The sequence below is a fragment of the Drosophila miranda genome (genome assembly GCF_003369915.1).
Source record: "Drosophila miranda strain MSH22 chromosome Y unlocalized genomic scaffold, D.miranda_PacBio2.1 Contig_Y2_pilon, whole genome shotgun sequence".
Lineage (NCBI taxonomy): Eukaryota > Metazoa > Arthropoda > Insecta > Diptera > Drosophilidae > Drosophila > Drosophila miranda.
Window position 1 is genome coordinate 7,097,951 of NW_022881614.1, and position 25,731 is coordinate 7,123,681.

Sequence of the window (25,731 nt, forward strand, 5' to 3'; positions counted from 1 at the left end):
TAAAAGCTGTCTATCAGCTTTTAGTGCAAAGCTCTTGCTACAAGCAGAACCGTATAGCACTTGTACTAAATCGATTTATATGATATGATATATGATATATCTAGTGTAAATTTAATTCAAATTCAGTCGCACAAGCATAAATACATAGCGTAATCCTAGACTTTAATTTATAATTGAGCTTAATACGTTAATCGAGCACAGAATATAAAAGAAACGAACGTGAAAGTACCTCATTTGTTCGAGTATCAAACTTTCGTTTTGCATACATCTTTTTTAGTTTGAAGACTTTTTGCATTCGATTCGATGGATGTGCTGTGGCTAGTTAAGATTTACGAGTTACCGATTACAAATACTTTGATATTGTTGATGCCGTTCGGCCAATTTGTTAATACGATATTTAAAACTTAGAAATCTAACCGATTGAGTTGAGGTCTTTTCTCTATGCGTGTCGTGTCTGAGAGAGAATTGCTTGACTTGTTATGCTACATATTTAGAATTGTTTATGCATATTATAGGGTCGCTTGGGATAGTTTTTGGAAAACTGTTGGAACACGGCCACAAAAATGAGCCTGGTTTTGTTTTTCGTTTCTTTTTTCTTTCTATTGTTTTAGTTATATTTACTGAAATAGCTATGGCTACTATCGTATTGCAGTTACACCGATCGATCGTTTTGAGTGATTTCGAATGTCACAACAATAATATTTATACTTCAAGTAGTCGACTATGTTCTATGCTAAGTCCTTTAGTCTATATGCACGTGAATATTCAATTAGTTAAAAAATTTGCTACACATCGTTTTGCTACCGCTATATGAATATATGGATGTATGTATATAATGTATTTGTGTATTATTATAATTAAATAAGCGTCTCTTATACTGTCGTGTGGCTTGCCAAGTGGATCAAATGTAGTTCGGGTTGTGCTAAACTGGACAAGCTTCTGGTGGTTTTGGAAGCGTTTGGTTCCGCCTATGCCGTTTTTGCATCCACGGGAAAGAAGTCTTTGAGTAGGGTGGTGCGACGCTTCTCAGCAATATCCATTTGGTTCTCGAGATCACCCAGGTCCGTTGTCTCAGCGCGCTCTATTTTCCAGGACAGGTTCTCGATTTCAGCCTCCAGTTGCGCCTGAAACACAAATCAAATCAGTAGTAGAATTTTAAGCTTCTGGAAATGGCTTGCAAACACTTACCTGCTGGTATTCGAAGAGATTCTTCCGGGAGCTGCCCTCCATATAGTATGCATACGGGTAAGTGTACTGTAGTGTGTATCGGCACTTGGCCAGCAGTGCCGCTGCATTGAACAGATACTGCCAGTCGATCCAGGTGCCGCTGCCGTTCATCACCTTGGAGTTGATGCGCTGGCGCAGCCGGTCGATCGTCTGCTGCTCGAGCTTCATCGACTTGGAGTGGTTCTCCCAGCGCTCGTAATAGTGGAGGTACTTCTTGAGGGCCTCCCGGGCCTGCACGTGCACCGATTCGTTGGCAATATTGGGGTTGTCCTTGTAGCGCGAACACTCGTAGTACTCGGATCCGTGCGACTTCCAATCCCCCAGGCACATCCAGCAGAAGTCGTGCTTGCAGTTGAAGCACTGCATGTGATTGCAGCCGCCGTTCTTCTCGATGCAGATGTGACACTTGGGGCAGTCTTTGGTGTGGGCACTAATGTAGTTGGCCGTCTCGCTGTCGTCAGCGCACTTGGTCAGCCACTTCTTGATGACCTGGCAGTCTGTTGGCGCATGATAGTCCATCCCACACTTGAAGCAGAAGCCCGTGTGGCACTCCTTGCAGATGGCACGTTTGGCGGAGATCTCCGATGATTGCACAATGATCTGGCTGTTGGGTCCCGGGCAAAACCTGAACTCTGGAAGAGATTTGACATAGTCCTTGAACGCGAACTGCTGATACTTGTCCCTCATGACGGGCCGATTAACCAAGGTCAGGACCAGGTCCTCTGGCACCCGCACATTACACTTCTGGGCCATGCAGCCAATTTGCGTGGAAATGCCCTGGAATATCTGCGTCTCGAAAAAGTGGTCCAGCAGTCCTTACAGAAAGAGTGGTCACATGCCAGGCTGTAGAACTTGTCACCCAACTGCGAGCTGGCGCATACGAGACACATCTGACTCCGGTATTGGGGGACATTCGAGTTGGCAATACTGACCACCGACGAGGACGTCTTGTACCCGCTGCTGCCCAGCTTCACAAGCTGGGCACTGGCCTCAGCCGCCGCCGCACTGGTTGAGGCGGCATCAGTCACCACAGTGGGCGGCTTGATGCGCGCCGTCACCAGCAGGGCGTTCGCATCTTGTCGGTACTTCTCCACCACCACCAGATTGTCCCACTGGTGCTCCAGCAGCAGCACCTTGGCCAGCGAGGGCGTTATCTGCAGTATCGTGTTCAGCTTCTCCACCCGCTCGTTGAGCAGCTTCTCAATATCCTCCACGGTCAGGCACTCGTACTCAAAATACTCGGGATCGGCTCGATTCGGGTCCAAGCGCTCCACATCACAGTCTTCGCCTGCAAAGGGGAGGGAGATTGGTTAGTAAATCAGTTTTTGTTTTCCCCCTGGGGTCAGCCGTCAGCCATCGGGTGCTACAGGGGGACAAACGGATGACGGGTCGGCTCGCACAACTGTGAACTCGGAACTGAGGCGCAGCCGCTCCGGTTAGTAATACCCGGTGCGGTCTGCGTCTCACACCCCCCCTAGGACACAGAGGGTTGCGAGCGAACCGTCACCCGCCGTACCTGTGCACACCGGTGGAAGTGCGACTATACTCTCCCCGTGAGGGCGGCTGGAAACAGGTCCTAGCACGGTCATGTCTCTGCTAGGATGCTGGCGAATGGTAGTCGGGCGGAGAGAAGAAAACTCTCAGTGAAATTACCCCAATCCAAGGTGACACTGTTATATGCCGAGGGATGCATGGCCGGGGGGGTGCCCGGTCGCTAATATGCGCACTCTGGATACCTGCCGACCTCCAGTTTAAATCAGGCTTCCCGGGGCAAGCGGGCTATGCCTCGGGTGACCAACCTCTTCCCGCCTACTCGTGGGAACAAAAATGCCAAACATATCAAAAATACCAAATAAAAACACCGCAAAGGAGCTCGGTACTCCTCTTAAAGTACCGGAGGGACAAGCCAATCCCTCTGCACCAGCGCCTGGGAACCCGGGTCCAAAGAAGACGGGGAAGGAGACTGAGTCGGTCCACCGTCTTCAGGCAGCAGCCGCAGCGAGGGGGGCCCGAAAAGCCAATCGGGTCCTTCCAAGTCGGGTGGCTCCAAGGGCGAAGCGGATACCGGGGCGGCTGCCAAGCAGAGCGTAATCGCGGCTGGTAAGCGCACCGGGACCGAAGAACCCATGGGAGCCCCGGCGGGCAGCGTCTCTGCACCACGGGGTGGAAAGCCGTCGTACCAGGACAGGAGACGAGCGGCTTTCATCCTGTCCAACGAAGACCCGAACTTCAAGGCGTCAGCCGAAGGAAAGGAGCAGAGGCTGTGGGCCTGCTCAATCCTTCCACTGTTCCAGCCAGCCAAAGCCGGAAAGGGCGCAGCCAAGGCCGCCAACAAGCGGCAACGCTCAGCGGAGGACCCCGCAAATCAGCCAGGCCAAGCCCAGCAAGCCAAGCGGGTGAAGACCCACCTCACGAACCGGTCGTTCGCTGAGGTGGCGAGGGGCAGGACCCTGATCGGTGTCCTGGACAGGGGCGCCGAGGACGGCCATGTCCCTCGCGATAAGTGGCACCTGGTGGAGAACGAGCTCCAGGACCGGTTCCTACTGGAACTGGAGGAGAACGGCGGACCACCGCCAAAGTGTGAGGACGCAGGGTGGCATCAAGGCAAGGTGAAAGCCATCGCCTGCCAAGACGCTCGCTCTGCGGCTCTTTACATGAAGGCGGTGGCGGCCCTAAAAGAGGTCTATCCAGGGGCGAAACTGGAGGCCGTGAAGTGGGAAGATGTCCCTAGTCGCCCGAGAGCCAGAGCGTGGGTCTCGGCTAAGCCTGCAGAGCCTGAGAAGATCCTCAGGTTACTGCAGGTCTGCAACCCCCACCTTCCTACAGCCGATTGGAAGGTGGCAAAGGTGGAGGATATCCAAGGGCAGAGGCGCCAGATTATCCTCGTCCTAAATGAGGAATCCATTGATCTCCTCGCAAAGTCGGACGGTGTAGTGGATTATGGCTACAAGAAGGTCACCATATCCACTTACAAGTCCGATCGCAAGGGCAGGCAAGCGGAGGTCGAGCCAGACCCGGAGCTGCCGGAGATCCCAAAAGAGGGGGCCTCGTGCGAGGAAGACAACCCGGCGTCGGATGCGGCGTCCATGATGTCGGACGATATCTTGGACGACTACGCGTTCGACGAGAGCGACCTAGCCAGAGGTCTCAGCCACATCGTTGTCGGGGAGGAGCCGGAGTCCCCTGACAGCGATCTAGAAGTAACAATGGTGGAGGCGAGCCTCAGGAATGTCGTTGACGCTCCTGCAGATAAACCTCCACCATTGTAAGGCAGCATGCGCTGCTCTACTGCTCCACCTGGCCAAGGGTGGAGCCGACATAGTCCTCATTCAGGAGCCCTGGATCCTCGGAAACAGGGTCTCCGGTCTGAGGACTTCTGACTACAAGCTATATGTAGCTGAAACCGCAGGTAAAATTCGTACCTGCATTCTTGCAAAAAGAGAGTTGCACCTATTTTTGCTTCCAAATTTCAGCAATGAAGACCACACCGCAGTGAGCCTCGAAGGCCAGGAGCGCTCACTGAGGATCTGCTCCGCATACATGGGGCATGAACAACCAGACCCCTCTCCACACGCGCCTCTCCGGGCTCTAATCGCAGACTGCTCGGCCAAGGACATCGGCCTAATTGTGGGGTGCGATGCCAATGCACATCACTGTCAGTGGGGAAGCACTGACACAAACGAAAGGGGTGAGTACCTTTTCAGTTACTTACTGACCACTCAGATGGTCTTACTAAACCGGGGTAGTGATCCCACCTTTATCATTAAAAACCGCAAGGAGGTCCTGGACCTCACGCTTGCCTCTCATGAGATACAGCGTAACATTGTATCCTGGAGGGTCCTGGAAGAGCACTCCTTCTCGGACCACAGGTACGTGGAAACTGTCTTCTCCTTCTCAGTACCGAAGCCAGTCCGATTCCGAAACATCAGGCGGACAAACTGGACTCGGTACTCTGATTACCTCTGTCGTGTTCTCCCTGAGCCCCCATCTGAGGAGGAGTTCTCCACGGAGGCCACGACTCGTCTTCTTAAGATCTTTACCGACGCCTGCAATAAGGCGCTCGACAAAGCATGCCCCTCTGGCAAGAACAGAGGCCGGAAGAACCCTGAATGGTGGAATCCGAAACTGGGTGAACTCCGGAAAGCCTCCCGGAGACTCTTCAATAAAGCTAAGGCTGAAAACGTTGAGCAAAACTGGGCCGAATACAAGGCCAGTCTGTCAACCTACAACAAAGAACTTAGAAAAGCCAAACGCACCTCCTGGCGTAAGTTCTGCAGCGAAATCGAGAGTAACTCAGAAGCCTCACGCTTGCGCAGAGTTCTCTCGAAGACAACACCCACCCTGGGCTACTTGAAGAACACCGACCAGTCGTGGACTACGTCCAGCGAGGAGTCGCTAAATCTTCTCCTAAATACCCACTTCCCTGGCTGCGATGAAAACAGACCCAACTACCTCGCGCCTCCTTCTGTCGCCTCAAATGCCATCTTGGGACTGCTAAGCCAGGAGAACATTTCCTGGGCGATCAGAAGCTTTAAACCCTACAAGTCCGCGGGGCCAGACGGCATTTTCCCTGCCCAACTGATTCACGCGGGACATAAAGCCATTAACTGGCTCAAAATAATTTACGAGGGAATCTTCTCCACGGGTGCATTCCTGACACCTGGCTTCAGACCAAAGTCGTATTCATACCCAAGGCAGGCAAGCCCTCGCACACTGCCCCAAAGGATTTCAGACCCATAAGTCTATCGTCTTTTCTTCTAAAGGCGATGGAGCGGCTCCTGGGGCTGCATCTAACGGCGTGCATTCCGTCCAGTCTGATCTCAGACTCCCAGCATGCCTATCGGAAGGGAAGATCCACCGAAACGGCCCTACACTCGATCACATCGATCATCGAAGCATCCCTTAATTTTAAGGAGTACACCCTAGTAGCCTTCCTCGACATAGAAGGCGCCTTTAACAACATCCTTCCGACCGCCATCACGGGCGCACTGACGGATCTGGGCGTTGTACACAATGCAGGACGGTTGAGGCATCACTGGGGACGTCAACGTGTACCAGATTTGTCAGCAGAGGCACACCGCAGGGCGGAGTCCTCTCGCCCCTCCTATGGAACGTGGCAGTGAACACACTGCTGCGGGAGATAGAGGGGGGTGGCTGCCGTGTGGTGGCGTACGCGGACGATGTTGCCATAGCATTCTCCGGAAAATTTCCGCAGACATTGTGTGAGTGCATGACAAGTACTCTCACGAAAATGTCGAAATGGGCAGACAAATGCGGGTTAGGCGTCAACCCGTCTAAAACGGAACTGGTGCTTTTCACTAGGAAGTACAAAGTTCCGGTACTGATTCCCCCAAGACTATGTGGGGAAACGCTAGTCTTCAGCAACAACGCCAAGTATCTTGGCCTAATCCTCGATAGAAAGCTCGATTGGAAATTGAGCATAGAGGATAGAGTAAAGAAGGCCACAGTGGCCCTCTATACTTGCAGGAAAGCCATCGGACTAAAATGGGGAATAACCCCTTATATAGTTCGGTGGCTCTACACCGCCATCATACGACCAATCATGCTCTATGGAGTGGTGGTATGGTGGCCAGCCTTGGACAGAAGGACATGCCTCAATAAACTCAGCAGAGTTCAACGCATGGCAGAGCTATGCATAACTGGCGGGCTACGCACTACTCCAGGGGAAGCCCTGGATACTGTGCTGGACCTCCTCCCTGTGGATCTCATGGGAAAGAAGGTGGCAACACTTTCCGCCCTCAGAATGAGAGAAGCCAGACTGTGGAAAGCATCCGCGGTTGGGCACTCGGGAATCCTGATGAGACTCCCGCTATTACTAGAGAGGACAGATTACTGTATCCCCAGTGATCACCTCTCGACGCCCTTCCAGGTATCAATCCCATCTAGGGAGGACTGGGAGATGGGCGAACCAGGACCTGCAAATGCGGTCCACTTCTACACTGATGGCTCAAAGCTAGACGGCCGCGTGGGAGGCGGAGTCTACTGCAGCGAGCTTAACATCAGTCATTGCTTCAGGCTCCCGGATCACTGTAGTGTGTTCCAAGCGGAGGTTGAAGCCATCAAGGAGGCCATTTCGATCGTCTCCAAATTACTTCTAGATACGCACTTAGTGTGCGTCTTCTCGGACAGCCAAGCAGCTATCAAAGCTCTAGGCTCAATATCGTCGAACTCAGCGACTGTAAATGACTGCCGCAGGTCTCTGCACGAGATCGCAGAGCAGTTAGATCTCTTCCTTATATGGGTCCCCGGCCACAGGGACATCGAGGGGAATGACGCCGCCGACGAGCTAGCCAGGCAGGGTACTACGATTCCTCTCCTACCGGAGAGGGAGCAAGTAGCGATGCCCTTGGCTACGTGCAGGCTCCTAACGCACGAATTGTTCGAGCAAAATGCCAATAGGAGATGGCAGCAAACCGTTTCCTGTAAAGTCTCAAGATTGATATGGCCATATCGATCGAAGAAGCGCTCAGCAGAGCTGTATAAACTCAGCAGAGCACAGTGCTCTGCAGTTACTAGAGCCATTACGGGACACTGGCAGATCGGCACTCACGCCTCTAGATTGACAGTCGTCAATCCCTCATAACGACTTCTGCAGGAGTTGTCGCGACGAGGAGGAGGAGGAATCGGTCCCCCACTTCTTCTGCCACTGCCCAGCCCTTGGAAATCGTCGTCTTCGAATTCTCGGGGCCGCTTTCCTCACGGACATTTCGGACCTGTCCGTAATCAAACCAGGGACCTTGTCCAAATACATCCAAGCCACCGGATGGGACTGCCCTTAACCTGCAGTAGTATGCTCTCACGGTTCGGGCAACGCGAAGGGGCACATGCCCATGCGGCAACACAACGGACCTTTTATAGGTCCAAGTGAGCTTGGGGGCGGGAGGCTCTTAGCCCCCCCCTCCCGGCTACCGCCTTAACCTAACCTAACCTTCCCCCTGGGGTATCTAGTGATATCAACCCTTAAATGTACAAAAATGTACAGGGATGTGAATGGAATAACAGATGACATTGCCCTGAGAACACCCTACATTCTACGGTGGGACGATTCAACTGGCAATTTGACCAATTGTCTTCATTTGGAGTATGATCTTAGTTTATTTAAAATAAAACTTGAAAAACTACGAATGCCGGTGAGGCTTATCAAATTTTGCCAGATCGTAACCACGACGCAAGCCACTGCCGCAGGAGACAGGTCAAAAAGCATAGAAGAGACCGGAGTCGCCGGAAGGGAGGCACAAAGCAGAATGCAACAATGTACTTGAGCACGCACCTGAGAGTTCGAGTGCTTGCTGCGAGTGTGTGTGTGAGACAGACTTAGGCAGAGAGAGAGAAAGAGAGTCTAAACCTGGCGCCTACAAGAAGAGCGCAAGAGGAAGACTGGGCAATAATGAAGCCAACAACAAACCTCAGAGGGGGGCAAGGGCAATCGAACTACTTACGTACGACCGTTTGTACGTTCGCCAGTGTGTACGAGTATTCGTTTCAAGTTCAATTTCATAATTTCGACTTCATGGCCGCAGAGCCAAGCGGAACGTAACGAAACGAACATTAGGATAGTGGTTGTGCAGTGGTGGCTATGGGGCTGGGTGCGGACCTGGCGAAGGCGAATGTCAAGTGCTGGCCCACCAGCACTGAGAAGGTTAAATGCAAATTCTTAGGCCTAGGCCTTCCCAAAAAGGTGAATAACCAACCCGCATAGCCACTTAGCCGCACAACAGCACATACACACACACACACACACAGACACACACACACACCGATTTTTGAACACATGTGTATCTGCAGATACATTATACGCATATATTGTACATTGATTCAGCTTCAGTTAAATCGATTGCAGATTATTGTCATGAAGGGAGGAGGGTTTAGACGAGGAGTGAAGGACGTGCGACTCACCTGTATTGTAATAATCATAGTCATCTTCGTACTCGCCATCGTTGTCCGATTCCAATTCCATTTCCATGTCCGAGTCCATGTCCATCCCAGGGGCTAGATGGAATTGCGTCTGTGTGTGTGACTTACGTTCTGCCTGTATGCGAGAGATTACAAGGCTGTTTTTAACGGGGGTTGCGGGGTTTCTTTTGTAACAGTTGTAAAGGGTGGTGTTAGTACCCTGTAGAACCAAAGGGGTCAATTGACCCCTCTCGAACTAGTTCTGCGCTGTTTACCGCGCAACTAGCTACGCAACTAGTTACGCGGGAAGCGAACGCGGACCAGGTCTACGAGCGTTACAATGTACTAGTTCTGCAACTAGTTACGCGGGAAGCGAACGCGGACCAGTCGAAAAAGAACCGAAAAACGAAGCCGCCTTCGGTTTGTTTTTGAAGGCGGCAAATAACCGCAATTCCGTGGAGTTACAGTGCCCACTCAGCTAGTTTTTACAGAGCCACGACATGCAATAAGCACCGAAATGGTAAGTTAATCGTGATATTTTACTGTAGTTGCGCTCGTGGAATGAAAGAGACAAGAATTTACACAAACAAAATGCATTTGTTTTCCTCGTTTGCTTTATGCGTTGATTTTGTTCACTTCTGTACAACATCTAATCGCTGGAAGAGTCTTTTGTGTAAACATTTATTAAAAAAGTGGAAAAGAATTAATAAATAAATTAAATTAATATAAACAGGTACGTGCAAATATATATTATATATTTCAAATAAAATGATGAGCAAAAGGCATTTGCGTAGACTCCGTAAGAGTGAAAGGGAAGCTAACATTGCAAAGTTAGCGTTGTGCAGGAAAGATAACAGATAACAGCAATGAAATCGATTCTCCAGCCAGCTGGCGTTTTGAGCGGCTTAAACTTTATTTTGAGTGAGGAAATTGTTCTAGCCTATAACGTCGATGGGGTCCAAGGGAAGAAGGCCCTTAGGACCCACAAAGAATTTTTTGCAGCTTTGCTAGGTAAAATACCATTTACACTTCTAGAAATTTAAAAATTTTTCATATAAATTAAAACAAATATTAATTACAGAATGTATTCCGCCTGGCGATGAGCCCCCCGAAAACACTGTGCGGAAGGCAATGCAAAGGATGAAGAAAAGGGTGTTTAAGAAGAAGTGTCTTGCCAAAAACCAGGAGTAGGCTAAACATCATATAATTAAAAATTATTCGTTATAATGAAAGACATTGTGTTTTTATTTTTGTATTATTCCAGACTGCCAGATTGACTACTACCAATAGTCAGTTCGGAACTAGTTACTGGTAACTAGGTCAGAGCTAGCTACAAGTAATCGAAGGGTAGTCGAGTGGGGAACTAGTTGCTGGCTTTCTACTGGTAACTAGTTCGGTAACTCCTGAGCAACTAGCTACGGGTAATCGAAGGGTAATCGAGCGGGAGTGGTTCCGCCCTAGGACATGCATGTGTTAAATTCTCCGCTGAAATACATTGCGGGTAATCGATCTGGAACCAGGGAGGTGAGAATGGTAGCTAGTGCGGCACCAGTGCGGAACTAGTGGCCTGGTACTAGAGGGTAGTTATTGGTGCTGCCGCTGCCACCGCTATAGGCGGTGGTGGAAGTGGAAGATTTGGTGTTACGATGCAATTCTCGGACCAAGCTTTGCGGGGTGGCAACCAGAACGTAGAGAAGAGCAATACAAGGCACGGCACGGGAAGTTTTATTTTCGTTTATCCACATGTATACACACACACGCGCAGACACACTGGCCCTCACTGACACACTCTCGCATATGCAGTGCTCGCTGCACCGTTGCATTCAAGGTGTCTTAGTTGCAGTTTAAATTCATTTTTATATTAATAGAACACACGTCGCACACACACAGGCATAAACGGAGCGACAGCGTTGTTTTTGTTTTTCGATTAAAACACAGCTTTTTCGGAGAACATTTTTTGTTTCTTTGTTTCCTTCTTCTTTCGATTCGATCCAAGCGTTTTGCAGCACTGCCACTGCAGCTATCGACTAAGTATACCTGTTATCGCCTGCTGGATTTTGAGGCAATAAGAACCTCTCGCGAACAGCTGATCCACACTTTAATATTCAAATTAACGGATAGAAGTTAAATCGTGCTCATCTGCTTAATTTCGTAGAATTTTATTGAAAATAAACCCAAGGGCTGCGTGGCTGACGACAGTATATTTATATTATTTCTATCTATCGATACATCGATATTTACTTTAGCAAGTGTTGTAAAAGGTTGGCTGCGACCAAACAGCTGTTTGATTTACCCGGGAAAATTTAAAATTTGGGGAATCGCATTATGCGACTTAAGCTTCGTTCCCTTTATTGTCGACACGCTTCTTTTCCGCTTTACCCTCATCAGTTTCTTTAATTTTCTCATCTTCACACAGATACTCCATTAAATGACCCAAGCTGGGCAAAAACGTGTCGGGAACCATCATCAGTTTTTTCTCATTGCCTTCCATTTTCAGTTCCTGCGCTTCCTCGAGAGAGCCCGCTCCCGAGCCCACTAAAAGTGATTTGAACCCGCAGTTATTGGCAAAGATGATATCCGAACTTAATCTTACAGAGAAAATAACAGAATTATTAAAATCAATCAATCACTCAAATTGCATCACTTACCGATCCCCAATGACGAGGGTCTTCTCCGGCTTGAGGGCTCCGGACTGCCTCAGCTTATACACCATTTGAGGATTGGGCTTGCCCATGATCAGGGGCTTCCGGTTGCTGCACTTTTCAATGACAGCCACCATAGCCGCGGCACCCACAGTCACACGCTTTTCGCACACCGGGTAGATGGTATCCATGCAAGTCCCCAGAAACATAACCTTGGGGTTGAGCAGATAGGTGCAGGCCACCACGATCTTGGACACGTTGAAGCTCTTGTCTCTGCCGTCCACCACAGCTCCCACATCCGGATCGACTACTAAATTCCGGGCAAACTGCCCCATCTTACGTTCTTCTGCCTGCTGATCCATGGTAACGGATTGGATGCCAGCCTTCTGGAGCTCTTCTTGGATTCCTGTCTCGCCCACGACTAGAACTTTCTTTTTGAACTTTTTGACCACCAGATAGTTGGATATGCACGCCGCTGAGCTGAGAATTTCCTGTTCCCCCACTTTGAGACCGAGACACATGGCCTTCTGCGAAGCAGCGCTTCCCCTTGTTCCTAGTGGCATTGAAGGTTTCCTCAGATCCTTGAATGGGGTCGCCAAAGTTCCACAGTACTCCGTCTGTCCCAAAGAGTACGGTCTCAATGGAGCCCAGCCACTGGAGCACCTGCTGCTTTGGTATTTCGGCTAGGAGGGTGCAGCTTCGCTTAAACATTGCTCTGGGATCAGTAATTTAGAGGGTCTTGAACAAAAAATTTGCCACTATACTAAAAAAACAATGTCAAAAGTAAACAGAGCAGAAAATATCTTCTCAGTATAGCATATGGATATAATTAGAAAACTACAATAGGAATAGTTGAGAATACTAGATTCAATGTTTTCGATGTTGTTTTCACTTCAAAATTTGTTCACTTTATTGTAACTAAGCATAGGAGGATATCTGCCATTGATTTACTAATTTTGATAATACGAGTAGGTAGGCTTTTCACCTTATTCTGCTCTGAGTGTACTTTGCTGAGATTGGTGATAGTTCAGACGTGATTAAATAAAAACTTTTTCGATAGACTTATCTAAACTACAACACCACGAGATCGCATTTTGCAAATTGCTTGTGCTATTCATGAAAATGCAAAAATTCCACTGATAAGTCACCACACGTTCCCTACATATCCGGAGCATGCGTTCTCCGAGGCGGCAGTCCAGCCAGCATTAGCTTTTATGACTCCAAACGTGACAGACGCGATTCAGAAGATAACACTGACTCGGAGGTGTTTGCACATATGAAATCAGCATTTTGGGGAGTGAATGATAGTGGTCATCTGCAATTCGTTATAGGTCACATTTTGCACACTTTGGGGTACACAAGAGGGCTACAAGAATTTGAAGACCCTTTGGGGTGAACTGAAACCACTCCCCTGTAAGAATACAAGTTCTTCCGTAGGGACAAGCAATAATCCGCCCTTCCCCAACTTGGAAGACATCATGAGAGAAACGGGTGATGTACATAAAGATAGAGCTGGCCAACAGAGATAATATTGCACTCATAAAGATGGAAATAAAATTTAAATTTAGGCTTGCATTGTCCCCAGTAGAGTACATAGGTAATCTCTCCCTTACGAGCCAGGAAGACTATATAAAATCGTGCCATTAGCTAGCTATCACGTTAGTTGTCCACATTTCACGATCCAAATCACACTTGGAAGATGCGCATCCAGCGAATACAGATGGTCCTTGCTGTTCTGGCCCTGTCTGGGGCAGTCCAAGTCCAAGGTGAGGTCCAAGAAGTCCACAAAGTGTATGAACTCTCAGGGCAGATCGCGCACAAGGCCAGATTCTCCACAGACGTGGCCGAAGACAAGTACACGCCCCCGGAGGAGATGAATCTGCAGTTCTGGTACGACCTGGCCAATGAGGAGATCAACAAGCGCCTTGCGCTGCCGAAAGTCGACACGAAAATGGCCAAGAATGTGATCATGTTCCTGGGAGACGGCAAGGATCCTGAAGGGTCAGCGCCAGGGCAAGACCGGCGAAGAGTCGTCGCTGAGCTTCGAGAAGTTCCCACATACGGGGCTCAGTCGGGTGAGTACCAGGTTCTGTCCACATCGCTCACAGCTTTAACAGAACACACTTTAGACCTACTGCTCCAATGCCCAAGTGCCCGATTCCAATATCAACCAATATCAGACCAATATCATCAACATCGGAGTCAGCGCCGTCGTAAACTTTAACAACTGCACAGCGAGTCAGCATCCAGCTAACCGCCTCACCTCCATTGCGGAGTGGGCTCAGAACGCTAGCAAGGCCACAGGCATTGTTACCACCACCACCCTGACGCATGCCAGTCCCTCGGGCGCCTACGCCAAGACCGCTAACCGCATGTGGGAGTGCGATACGGACGTGACCAGCTATGGAGTGGATGCCAGCTCCTGCATCGACATGGTCACCCAACTGGTAACCCAGACTCCCGGCAAGAACTTCGACATCATGTTCGGCGGCGGCATGGGCAAGTTCCTGCCCAAAACCATTCAGGATAGCCACGGCAAGGCCGGCGAACGCTCGGATGGCGTGAATCTCCTCTCCAAGTGGCAGAGTCAGCACAAGGGTGGTGTCCTGGTGAGCAATCGCAAGCAGCTGTTGAGTGTCAACGTCTCGGCGGTAGGAGATATCATCGGCCTGTTCCAGTCCGAGCTGATGAAGTTCCGTATCGACGCCGATGAGACATATCAACCCACTTTGTCCGAGCTCACCGAAGTGACTATCAAGAAGTTGAGCCAGAATGAGAATGGCTACTTTGCCTTTATCGAAGGTGAGAGATCGAGACAGTACCTCTAGTAACCGAGAGGAGAGACTCATATTCTTCTTTCTTGCAGGCAGACTCATTGACTACGGCAATCACTATACCCAGGCAGGCTATGCGCTAGACGAGGCCCTGGAGTTCGAAAAGGCAATTCAGCTGGTCCGCGACTTCACCTACATAGAATATACCCTTATTGTGGTAACCTCTGATCATCGACTCGCGGTGATCATTGCCGGCTATCCAGGACGCGGCAACGACATGCCCAGTATCAACCGACATGACACAGATATCAATGGAGTGCTGTGCTGAACTATGCCGCTGGTCCCAACCAATATCTGGATGAGAACGGTCAGCGTATACCTCTAGACGGTATTTGGGAGACGTTGACTCGATAACCCCCAGCTACATTCCTAAGGATCAGGGCGTTCACTCTGGCGAGGATGTCGGTATCTGGGCCTCCGGTCCTCAGAGCCATCTCTTTACCGGTGTGATGCAACAGAGCACAATTCCACATCTCATGACATATGCATCCTGCATTGGCAATGGACAGAAGCTCTGCGACAAGACTACATAAGGAATCAAACACTTAAAAATAAATACTTACAAAAAAATGAGCATTCAATAAGCAAATATTACACTTTTTATTCAAACGGTGAGGATGGGAAGCTTCGATAGTTGAAAGGAAAAAACCTAGATTCAGCATGTCGAGTGTTCCAGCCCGATATAAGTCATTAAATAATATTAAATAACAGCCAGTGGTGCAGAGTAACACAGGCATAACACTGATGGCTTGGACTTCGTTTTTTTTTCGGATTTTAAAAAGTTTAGAAAACGAGCGGGAACGTTGCGTCAAGTGTCGTGGCTCTACAAAATCAACCGATACTCAGTCAGTTTGTGTTATATCTTGTATTGATATCTCGCTCCCCTCCGCCAACGCGCGCACGCTGCACAATGAAGAGTGCGTGTGAGAGAGAGAGAACGAATGATTAAGAGCGTGGCTGGGAGTAACAAAGCCACTACAGTTGAATTTCATTCTGACTATAAGAATGGTCCGATCTATGATTCTTCGCTTTTTTTTCATTTGGGTGTTAATAGATACATACTGCATGGATAGCTAAGGATCAAATTTTTCGTTCTAAAGATGAGGGATCCTTCGAGATGAACGAGTACATCGTTGTTTCTCATACATAGCTCTTTGATTAGACTTGAGATGGGTATAATTGTCATAGTAATGTATGCGTGAAAATTTCTTTACCACCTGTGGTAACTCACCTTGTGTTCTGTGGTACGGGCCCCCCTTATTAATATTTGAATGCCGAGCGACACGACCCGAATTTAGCTCATTTATCTACAAGTCTACAAGAATTAAGAAAAGACCGTCTCATAAAAGGGAAATTTGCTTGAGATCTGCAGATTTTTGGATTATGTGATGAAGATATGGCAGACCCGATAAGGAAGAGACCTGGCTGTCTGCCCGAATATATAGGTCTGCTGGCACACAACATGTATAGTCCAATTACTTTGTCGAAGCGATAGCCATCACCTGCCTAGAATGAAAAGATTCATCAAAGTCCTGCTGGTGCTGAGTGGCCTAGTGGCCACGTCCTGGGCACTCTTCATAGACAGTAAGTAAAGGAGGTGTCAGAGTGGGGCAAGAGCTGAAGACGAATCTCCGTTGCAGTACCCGAGATCCACAACCAGGAGCAGCTGTTGGGCAGTGCATCAAACGCTGGGAAAACCCGAGAGTCCTTCATGGATCCAAATGGCCTGGCCAAGGGCAAGACCGGACCGGAGGATGAGAAGAACGCTCAGTTCTGGTACGACCTCGCCCACGAAGAGATTGCCAAACGTCTGGAGCTGCCGCAGGTAGACAAACGCAAGGCCAAGAATGTGATCATGTTCCTGGGCGACGGCATGGCTGCTGCTCGTATTCACAAGGGTCAACTCAAGGGTAATCCCGGCGAGGAGGACTCCCTCAGCTTTGAGAAGTTCCCCCACTCCGGCTTAAGCAGGGTGAGAACTTGGAAACTTAGTGAGGTGGAATTTTCTTACTGAGGTAATCTTCCTTCTCGTAGACGTACTGCTCCAAAGCACAGGTTCCGGACTCCGCCTGCACGGCCACCGCTTACTTATGCGGAGTCAAGACCAATATCGTGGCTTTGGGCATCACCTCAGCCGTTAACTTTAACAACTGCAGCGGCAGCGAGGATCCAGCCAATCAGATTAGCTCCATTGCCGCCTGGGCCCAGGCACCGGAAAGGGCAGCGGCATTGTGACCACCACCACCCTGACCCATGCCAGTCCCTCGGGCGCCTATGCCCACAGCACAAATCGCTTCTTCGAAGCCGACACGGACATCATTACCTATGGCGAGGGCTTGAACGATCCGGCCACCTGTACGGATATCGCCACGCAGTTGATCACCAAGAATCCGGGCAAGAGCTTCTTCCACAGGAACGTGGAAAAACCCATTTTCTAAGTCCATGATGGTGAACACCTTAGCATTTTCCAGTTTTTCCAGCACCTCTTCAACGATTGGAACGGGAAAGCAATCTTTCAAGACCATCTTGTTCAACTGACGATAGTGCACGCAGACCCGGCTGCTCCCATCCTTTTTCTTGACAATTACAGTCCGACTGGCGAAATTTGATGATGAGCGTCGTATTATCCCAGCGTTGGCCCATTCATCGATCTACTGCTTGACAACGTCGGCTTCGCTGATGGCCACTCGACTTGGCAAATGTCGAAACGGCGCTATTTTCTCGTCCGGTACGATCTTCAGCATGATCGGGCACACTGCAGTCTGCTTCTTTTCAGTAAAGTCCTGAATCATTGATTGGACGGCATCTCTGAACTGCGATGGAAGGTTTATGTCAGTATTTTCTTCGACCACGTTGTAAATACTTATCTGTTTGGTGTCCTCAGTTTCTTCCCCCGGCAGGGGAGAAAACTTATATCCTCCTGGCGTTGATGTCACTGTGAACTTGGATTTAAAGTCGTGTCCAAGCAACAATTCGCATCCGACGGCATGATCGGCCACCACAAGGAATTTGTGTGCCAGTCGCATTCCGACGAACTGGCTTGCAGATGGACACCACTCATTTTGCCGAACACTGACATCTTTAATAGGGAAACATCTGCACCGGTGTCTATGAGCCCCTTGACTTGCACGTCGTTAATTTTTTGAGACTTCAGGCGTTTTTCCTCGTATGCAACGTTTACGGCAGCAGCACTCGGGCAATCCTTAGACATGTGTCCAGTCTGATTGCAGCGGAAACACTTTAATGCAGCTCGGCAATCCTTGCGTAGTTGCTCCTGGGATCCACAATTGTAGCAGTGTTGCTTCCTTTCATATTTGGTGAAATTGGACTTCTTTCCGAACGGCTGTGAGTCTTTTTGTTTCGGGGCCAAACCCCCATCAACCGCGAGCGCTCTTTCGTAGATTTCGTACTTCTTCATCCATACAAGGTGTACTTATAATCCTTTTTTAAATTCAGTCCGTCGACGATATATCGAATCACCGACTCCGTGTCTGTTGTCCCACGTGCAGCAATGCGTTTCATCTGTAGTATATATTCGTGAAAACTTTCGCCGGCAATCTTCATTCGCATAGACAATTGATTGTGAATTTGCGCACTGCATAAACGCTCACACTCGACCTCCTGTAAAAGTTGGTGACGCAATTGGCCGTACTCATACACTGCTGTGGACTCGAGAAAAAGAGCGGCTGTACCTGTCATTTTTGCTCGGGCTTGCACGTATTTTTGTTTGTCATTTAGTCCGTATGCTTCAGCGTTTAGCTCGAAGTTAATAAACCACTGCTGTACCGACATATTTTTCTTGCACCGAATTTTTGCTTTTCCTTCTCGCTTCGTCTGCTGCCGGCTTCTGAGACATGGGACACACAATTTTTGATTTGTTCCACTTTACACAGGCAGTACGCGACTGGTTGAGCCCCCAAATGTAAGATATTATTTAGAGTATTGTTTATTCGTATTATTATCGCGGTGGCCTGGTATGTGTGCTTACAAAAGTTCTTAATGTTACGGCTTATTTCTGCTGATTTTCTGCTGCTGCTTGAGTCGCGTCCGTATGCTGCTGTTCTCTCCTTTTCACTGCTTCGCTCGATTCCTCTTCTTCTCTGTCCGCTGTTGATCTGCTGCTGTTACTACTGCTGTTACTACTGCTGTTGCTGCTAATCAGCTGTTCCTCTGCTGCTGTTATTACTGCTGTTGCTTATCCCCGCTGCCCCCTCAATAGACCAGCTGGCCCACTCCTTCTTACATACATGCATATGTAGATTGTAAATATGCAAATTGCCCGATAAGATATACTGACGGTGTTCCCTGTGCCATTCGCTCCATTTCAGCTGCGAAAGTCGACTGCCCCACGTCTTCCCGTGCAGGACTCAGACATGACTGTCAAGTGCGCCCAGGTGGTGGGCCTGCTGGCCCTGCTGCCCCTGCTGCTGGACCTGGCCCACGCCTTTGACCACACACTAAAGCTGGACTATCCGGGTCCCTACTGCGGCGTGCGCAATACTTGCTGCAAGGATCGGGCCGACGGCTGCTCGCTGCCCATCTCGAGTAAGTGGCTCATCTGATCCCTTCCCTTCCATCTCCTAGCCATCCAGCTGAATGTTCCCCTTTTCACAGCCACCCTGTGCTACTGTGATGAGTTCTGCGACCGGGACGACGCCGTTGACTGCTGCCCTGACTACCGCTCCTTCTGCTTTGGCGAGGCGGATCCCTTGGTCACCTGCCTGCACAACGGCGCCTATTTCAGCAAATACAACAGCACGTGGGACAACTGCAACGAGTGCCGTTGCCTTGACGGCGGTCGGGTGCACTGCGACCAGGAGCTCTGCCTGACCGACGAGTCGATCATCCACAGCATTAACACGATCTACCACCTGGGCCGGTCCGCCCGCAAGTACGACGAGTGGTGGGGCCACAAGTACAGCGAGGGTCTGCGCCTGCGCCTGGGCACCAAGGAGCCCACATACCGCGTCAAGGCCATGAGCAGGCTGACCAATCCCACCGCGGGCCTGCCCGCCGCTTTCAATGCAGTGGAAAAGTGGTCCAGCTACATCTCGGAGGTACCCGACCAGGGCTGGTGCGGCTCCTCGTGGGTTCTGTCCACCACCTCGGTGGCCAGCCATCGCTTCGCCATTCAAAGTAAGGGCAAGGAAGCTGTCCAACTGTCGGCACAGAACATCATCTCCTGCACGTGCCGTCAGCAAGGCTGCGAGGGCGGTCACCTGGACGCCGCCTGGCGCTATCTGCACAAGAAAGGAGTCGTTGACGAGAGCTGCTATCCGTACACCCAGCACCGCGACACCTGCAAGATCCGCCACAACAGTCGCTCTCTAAAGGCCAACGGCTGCCGGCCCTCGTCTAACGTGGATCGGGACAGCTTCTACACGGTGGGCTCCGCCTACACCCTGAACAAAGAGTCTGACATCATGGCGGAGATCTACCACTCTGGCCCCGTACAGGCCACCATGCGCGTGTACAGGGACTTCTTCTCATACTCGAGCGGAGTCTATCGCCAGACGGCGGCCAACCGAGGCGCTCCCACCGGATTCCACTCGGTCAAGCTGGTCGGTTGGGGTGAGGAGCACAACGGCGACAAGTATTGGGTGAGTGTCCATCTACACATGATCCTTCACAGCTTCTTTACGACTGACATAATTTCGTTGACCAGATCGCTGCCAACTCCTGGGGTCCCTGGTGGGGTGAGCAGGGATACTTCCGCATCCTGCGCGGCTCGAACGAGTGCGGCATCGAGGACTACGTGTTGGCCTCCTGGCCTTACGTCTACAACTACTACAACGTGAAGTCGGCATAGACGCCACCTCCGGAGTCCGGACCGGACCCTCTGGTCGAGCACGCACACATGTACCCCGAGTAATCTCGAGCTATGCAGAAACGAAAACAAATTTATCTCATGCTACAAAAATTTTCCATTGCTATGGCACTCAAAGTGAATTAGGCGCTTCTGTATTTGTAAAGTTGATGCTAGAACCTAGTTACTAAAATGATTAGCTTTAAGATGCGCGAACGCACAAGTTAACTGCCCAGCCACCGCCCAAGACCTAGCCCCAGCCCTAACCACTTGTTCCCTCACCCACTAAACAGGACTCGAAGATAGGTAAGGGGCATCCATATGCAACACGAAACTGCCACATTAACCAGTCAACACCACCGCTCCATCCCCTGATACTGCCACAACAACAAGAACGTACCCCTGCCCCAAAGCAGCGCATGTGATTGACGGACGAATTGCATCAGCGAGAGAGAGTCTGTAGAATTCGAGCACGCCCATCATGTATTGTAAATGGAAACTAAGTTAACTGATCGAGGACCCGATGGAACATGTTCGTTCAGCTTATATATTTTTAATAAACGAATTACTTTACATATTTACCGCCGCGGAGTTTTGATTCCATCTCGACGATTTCACATCTGCACAGATCCACAAATCTACACTCCCGCCGAGAACATTTTGATCTTATCTTTATTTTGTAATACATATTTATACGTATCATGGACCAATTCGGTCATCGTATGTGTCTTGTATAACCTTTTCACTTTCTTTCTGCTTTGTTTAACAATATTTTCACATTTTTGTTCGGGGTTGAATAGAATAGAACAAAAATCTCTGTGGGGTTATTTAGTAATGCTAACGCACTGAATAAATCAGGAGAATAATCAAGAATGTTTTCAATTTGCACTTACGATTAAAACAGAAATTAAATTGCCACAAACAAAAGTCGAAGGCCCACAACTTTCCTAGCCATGGAATAATTCAATTAATTTCTCACACTTTCAATTTGGATACGCTTCCGGAGATAGTATTCTATTTGCATCTGGTACAAAAAAAAGGCCTGCTCGAACGCTCTTCTGCTTGCTCCCTGCTCCTTGATGCATGCGGGTCGGGTGGGCTAGTTTAGGGTGATGCCTGCGAAGGAGACCTCGAGAGCAGCATCGCTGGACTCCATGCGACTGCGCACGTGCGCCAGCGTGTTCTTGTAGTGGCTCTCGATCTGCTTGGTTTCCTCGCTGGGCTCCAGGTTGGGCAGCTCCTCATTCACCTTTGCAATTAACTGCAAGGAAACATGCGCACTAATCACCTGATTCAGCATGGCTACGGAGATGAGTGAATTGCCGCGCTCAAAGTAGAAGAGATAGTGATTCAGCAGTTCTACATACAGCTGCACCTGCACTCCCGTGTCCAGGCTCTGCGAGGCAATGCGAGCGCCCTTCTTCAGGCAGTCCAGAGTGCGCTGCTGCCGGCTTCTGAGACATGGGACACACAATTTTTGATTTTTTCCACTTTACACAGGCAGTACGCGACTGGTTGAGCCCCCAAATGTAAGATATTATTTAGAGTATTGTTTATTCGTATTATTATCGCGGTGGCCTGGTATGTGTGCTTACAAAAGTTCTTAATGTTACGGCTTATTTCTGCTGATTTTCTGCTGCTGCTTGAGTCGCGTCCGTATGCTGCTGTTCTCTCCTTTTCACTGCTTCGCTCGATTCCTCTTCTTCTCTGTCCGCTGTTGATCTGCTGCTGTTACTACTGCTGTTACTACTGCTGTTGCTGCTAATCAGCTGTTCCTCTGCTGCTGTTATTACTGCTGTTGCTTATCCCCGCTGCCCCTCAATAGACCAGCTGGCCCACTCCTTCTTACATACATGCATATGTAGATTGTAAATATGCAAATTGCCCGATAAGATATACTGACGGTGTTCCCTGTGCCATTCGCTCCATTTCAGCTGCGAAAGTCGACTGCCCCACGTCTTCCCGTGCAGGACTCAGACATGACTGTCAAGTGCGCCCAGGTGGTGGGCCTGCTGGCCCTGCTGCCCCTGCTGCTGGACCTGGCCCACGCCTTTGACCACACACTAAAGCTGGACTATCCGGGTCCCTACTGCGGCGTGCGCAATACTTGCTGCAAGGATCGGGCCGACGGCTGCTCGCTGCCCATCTCGAGTAAGTGGCTCATCTGATCCCTTCCCTTCCATCTCCTAGCCATCCAGCTGAATGTTCCCCTTTTCACAGCCACCCTGTGCTACTGTGATGAGTTCTGCGACCGGGACGACGCCGTTGACTGCTGCCCTGACTACCGCTCCTTCTGCTTTGGCGAGGCGGATCCCTTGGTCACCTGCCTGCACAACGGCGCCTATTTCAGCAAATACAACAGCACGTGGGACAACTGCAACGAGTGCCGTTGCCTTGACGGCGGTCGGGTGCACTGCGACCAGGAGCTCTGCCTGACCGACGAGTCGATCATCCACAGCATTAACACGATCTACCACCTGGGCTGGTCCGCCCGCAAGTACGACGAGTGGTGGGGCCACAAGTACAGCGAGGGTCTGCGCCTGCGCCTGGGCACCAAGGAGCCCACATACCGCGTCAAGGCCATGAGCAGGCTGACCAATCCCACCGCGGGCCTGCCCGCCGCTTTCAATGCAGTGGAAAAGTGGTCCAGCTACATCTCGGAGGTACCCGACCAGGGCTGGTGCGGCTCCTCGTGGGTTCTGTCCACCACCTCGGTGGCCAGCGATCGCTTCGCCATTCAAAGTAAGGGCAAGGAAGCTGTCCAACTGTCGGCACAGAACATCATCTCCTGCACGTGCCGTCAGCAAGGCTGCGAGGGCGGTCACCTGGACGCCGCCTGGCGCTATCTGCACAAGAAAGGAGTCGTTGACGAGAGCTGCTATCCGTACACCCAGCACCGCGACACCTGCAAGATCCGCCACAACAGTCGCTCTCTAAAGGCCAACGGCTGCCGGCCCTCGTCTAACGTGGATCGGGACAGCTTCTACACGGTGTGCTCCGCCTACACCCTGAACAAAGAGTCTGACATCATGGCGGAGATCTACCACTCTGGCCCCGTACAGGCCACCATGCGCGTGTACAGGGACTTCTTCTCATACTCGAGCGGAGTCTATCGCCAGACGGCGGCCAACCGAGGCGCTCCCACCGGATTCCACTCGGTCAAGCTGGTCGGTTGGGGTGAGGAGCACAACGGCGACAAGTATTGGGTGAGTGTCCATCTACACAGCTTCTTTACGACTGACTTAATTTCGTTGACCAGATCGCTGCCAACTCCTGGGGTCCCTGGTGGGGGGAGCGGGGATACTTCCGTATCCTGCGCGGCTCGAACGAGTGCGGCATCGAGGACTACGTGTTGGCCTCCTGGCCTTACGTCTACAACTACTACAACGTGAAGTCGGCATAGACGCCACCTCCGGAGTCCGGACTGGACCCTCTGGTCGAGCACGCACACATGTACCCCGAGTAATCTCGAGCTATGCAGAAACGAAAACAAATTTATCTCATGCTTCAAAAATTTCCCATTGCTATGGCACCCAAAGTGAATTAGGCGCTTCTGTATTTGTAAAGTTTATGCTAGAACCTAGTTACTAAAATGATTAGCTTTAAGATGCGCGAACGCACAAGTTAACTGCCCAGCCACCGCCCAAGACCTAGCCCCAGCCCTAACCACTTGTTCCCTCACCCACTAAACAGGACTCGAAGATAGGTAAGGGGCATCCATATGCAACACGAAACTGCCACATTAACCAGTCAACACCACCGCTCCATCCCCTGATACTGCCACAACAACAAGAACGTACCCCTGCCCCAAAGCAGCGCATGTGATTGACGGACGAATTGCATCAGCGAGAGAGAGTCTGTAGAATTCGAGCACGCCCATCATGTATTGTAAATGGAAACTAAGTTAACTGATCGAGGACCCGATGGAACATGTTCGTTCAGCTTATATATTTTTAATAAACGAATTACTTTACATGTTTACCGCCGCGGAGTTTTGATTCCATCTCGACGATTTCACATCTGCACAGATCCACAAATCTACACTCCCGCCGAGAACATTTTGATCTTATCTTTATTTTGTAATACATATTTATACGTATCATGGACCAATTCGGTCATCGTATGTGTCTTGTATAACCTTTTCACTTTCTTTCTGCTTTGTTTAACAATATTTTCACATTTTTGTTCGGGGTTGAATAGAATAGAACAAAAATCTCTGGGGGGTTATTTACTAATGCTAACGCACTGAATAAATCGGGAGAATAATCAAGAATGTTTTCACTTTGCACATACGATTAAAACAGAAATTAAATTGACTCAAACAAAAGTCGAAGGCCCACAACTTTCCTAGCCATGGAATAATTCAATTAATTTCTCACACTTTCAATTTGGATACGCTTCCGGAGATAGTATTCTATTTGCATCTGGTACAAAAAAAGGCCTGCTCGAACGCTCTTCTGCTTGCTCCCTGCTCCTTGATGCATGCGGGTCGGGTGGGCTAGTTTAGGGTGATGCCTGCGAAGGAGACCTCGAGAGCAGCATCGCTGGACTCCATGCGACTGCGCACGTGCGCCAGCGTGTTCTTGTAGTGGCTCTCGATCTGCTTGGTTTCCTCGCTGGGCTCCAGGTTGGGCAGCTCCTCATTCACCTTTGCAATTTACTGCAAGGAAACATTTACATTAGACCCCTGGGGTTTTGCTTTTCCGAGTGCGCACTAATCACCTGATTCAGCATGGCTACGGTGATGAGTGAATTGCCGCGCTCAAAGTAGAAGAGATAGTGATTCAGCAGTTCTACATACAGCTGCACCTGCACTCCCGTGTCCAGGCACTGCGAGGCAATGCGAGCGCCCTTCTTCAGGCAGTCCAGAGTGCGCTTCTCGTCCCGCATCTCCTCGCCGTTTTGCTTACCGATGCAACATGACAGTTTAGCTATAATACCAACTAAAGGGACATCAAAAAGTATCATACTTTCCGCTCCAGAAGAGTGCTGCACAGGCCACCACACCGCGGCACTGATCCGGCTTTTTCAGCAGCTTGGACGCCGCCAGAGCACAATTCGTACGGAGGGGTTCGGCGTTCTCCTCACCGAAGCAGGACATCTGCTCGAACGTGGACATGATGAGTGTTATGGCAGCCAGCTGAGCCTTCGAATCGGATATTTCATCTTCGTAGAGGGAGAATGCCTGCGTCATGAACTCGTAGGCTACAGTCTCGTGGTTCGTGTAGCGGATCTCTCCAATGACCAGAGCCCCTTGCAGAGAGCCAGAGCGCCAGATCGGCCAGATCGGCCTTGGCCAGGGCGCTGA

The 25,731-nt window shown here is 50.1% G+C and overlaps 5 protein-coding genes, 1 long non-coding RNA gene and 2 pseudogenes across 6 annotated transcripts; 5 read left to right on the top strand and 3 right to left on the bottom strand.

Annotated features, from left to right (window-relative positions):
* Positions 1-90: 90 nt before the first annotated feature.
* Positions 91-11,135, bottom strand: LOC117194094 (annotated as a pseudogene).
* Positions 9,485-10,859, top strand: LOC117194101. Its single transcript, XR_004474745.1, has 3 exons — positions 9,485-9,661; positions 9,875-10,152; positions 10,223-10,859. It is a non-coding gene; the product is annotated as an uncharacterized LOC117194101 (long non-coding RNA).
* A 167-nt stretch (positions 11,136-11,302) lies between the features above and the next one.
* Positions 11,303-12,637, bottom strand: LOC108160028 (pyridoxal phosphate phosphatase). Its single transcript, XM_017293767.2, has 2 exons — positions 11,790-12,637; positions 11,303-11,729 (listed from the first exon to the last, which is right to left on the bottom strand). The coding sequence occupies exons 1-2, from the start codon at positions 12,344-12,346 to the stop codon at positions 11,474-11,476; spliced, it is 813 nt and encodes a 270-aa protein (XP_017149256.2). The 5' UTR covers positions 12,347-12,637; the 3' UTR covers positions 11,303-11,473.
* Positions 12,638-13,432: 795 nt separating this feature from the next.
* Positions 13,433-15,196, top strand: LOC117194095 (annotated as a pseudogene).
* A 932-nt stretch (positions 15,197-16,128) lies between these two features.
* On the top strand, positions 16,129-16,852 carry LOC117192961 (membrane-bound alkaline phosphatase-like). Its single transcript, XM_033397683.1, has 3 exons — positions 16,129-16,201; positions 16,258-16,589; positions 16,652-16,852. The coding sequence occupies exons 1-3, from the start codon at positions 16,129-16,131 to the stop codon at positions 16,850-16,852; spliced, it is 606 nt and encodes a 201-aa protein (XP_033253574.1).
* A 2,123-nt stretch (positions 16,853-18,975) lies between these two features.
* Positions 18,976-20,819, top strand: LOC117194097 (tubulointerstitial nephritis antigen-like). The gene is made up of 3 exons (XM_033398739.1): positions 18,976-19,162; positions 19,232-20,217; positions 20,283-20,819. The coding sequence occupies exons 1-3, from the start codon at positions 18,991-18,993 to the stop codon at positions 20,424-20,426; spliced, it is 1,302 nt and encodes a 433-aa protein (XP_033254630.1). The 5' UTR covers positions 18,976-18,990; the 3' UTR covers positions 20,427-20,819.
* A 1,568-nt stretch (positions 20,820-22,387) lies between these two features.
* Positions 22,388-24,219, top strand: LOC117194096 (tubulointerstitial nephritis antigen-like). Its single transcript, XM_033398738.1, has 3 exons — positions 22,388-22,574; positions 22,644-23,629; positions 23,683-24,219. Exons 1-3 carry the CDS (start codon positions 22,403-22,405, stop codon positions 23,824-23,826), a joined length of 1,302 nt encoding a protein of 433 aa, XP_033254629.1. The 5' UTR covers positions 22,388-22,402; the 3' UTR covers positions 23,827-24,219.
* An 869-nt stretch (positions 24,220-25,088) lies between these two features.
* LOC117194100 (vacuolar protein sorting-associated protein 35-like) lies at positions 25,089-25,580 on the bottom strand. Its single transcript, XM_033398742.1, has 2 exons — positions 25,394-25,580; positions 25,089-25,329 (listed from the first exon to the last, which is right to left on the bottom strand). The coding sequence occupies exons 1-2, from the start codon at positions 25,540-25,542 to the stop codon at positions 25,098-25,100; spliced, it is 381 nt and encodes a 126-aa protein (XP_033254633.1). The 5' UTR covers positions 25,543-25,580; the 3' UTR covers positions 25,089-25,097.
* Between the last annotated feature and the right edge of the window lie 151 nt (positions 25,581-25,731).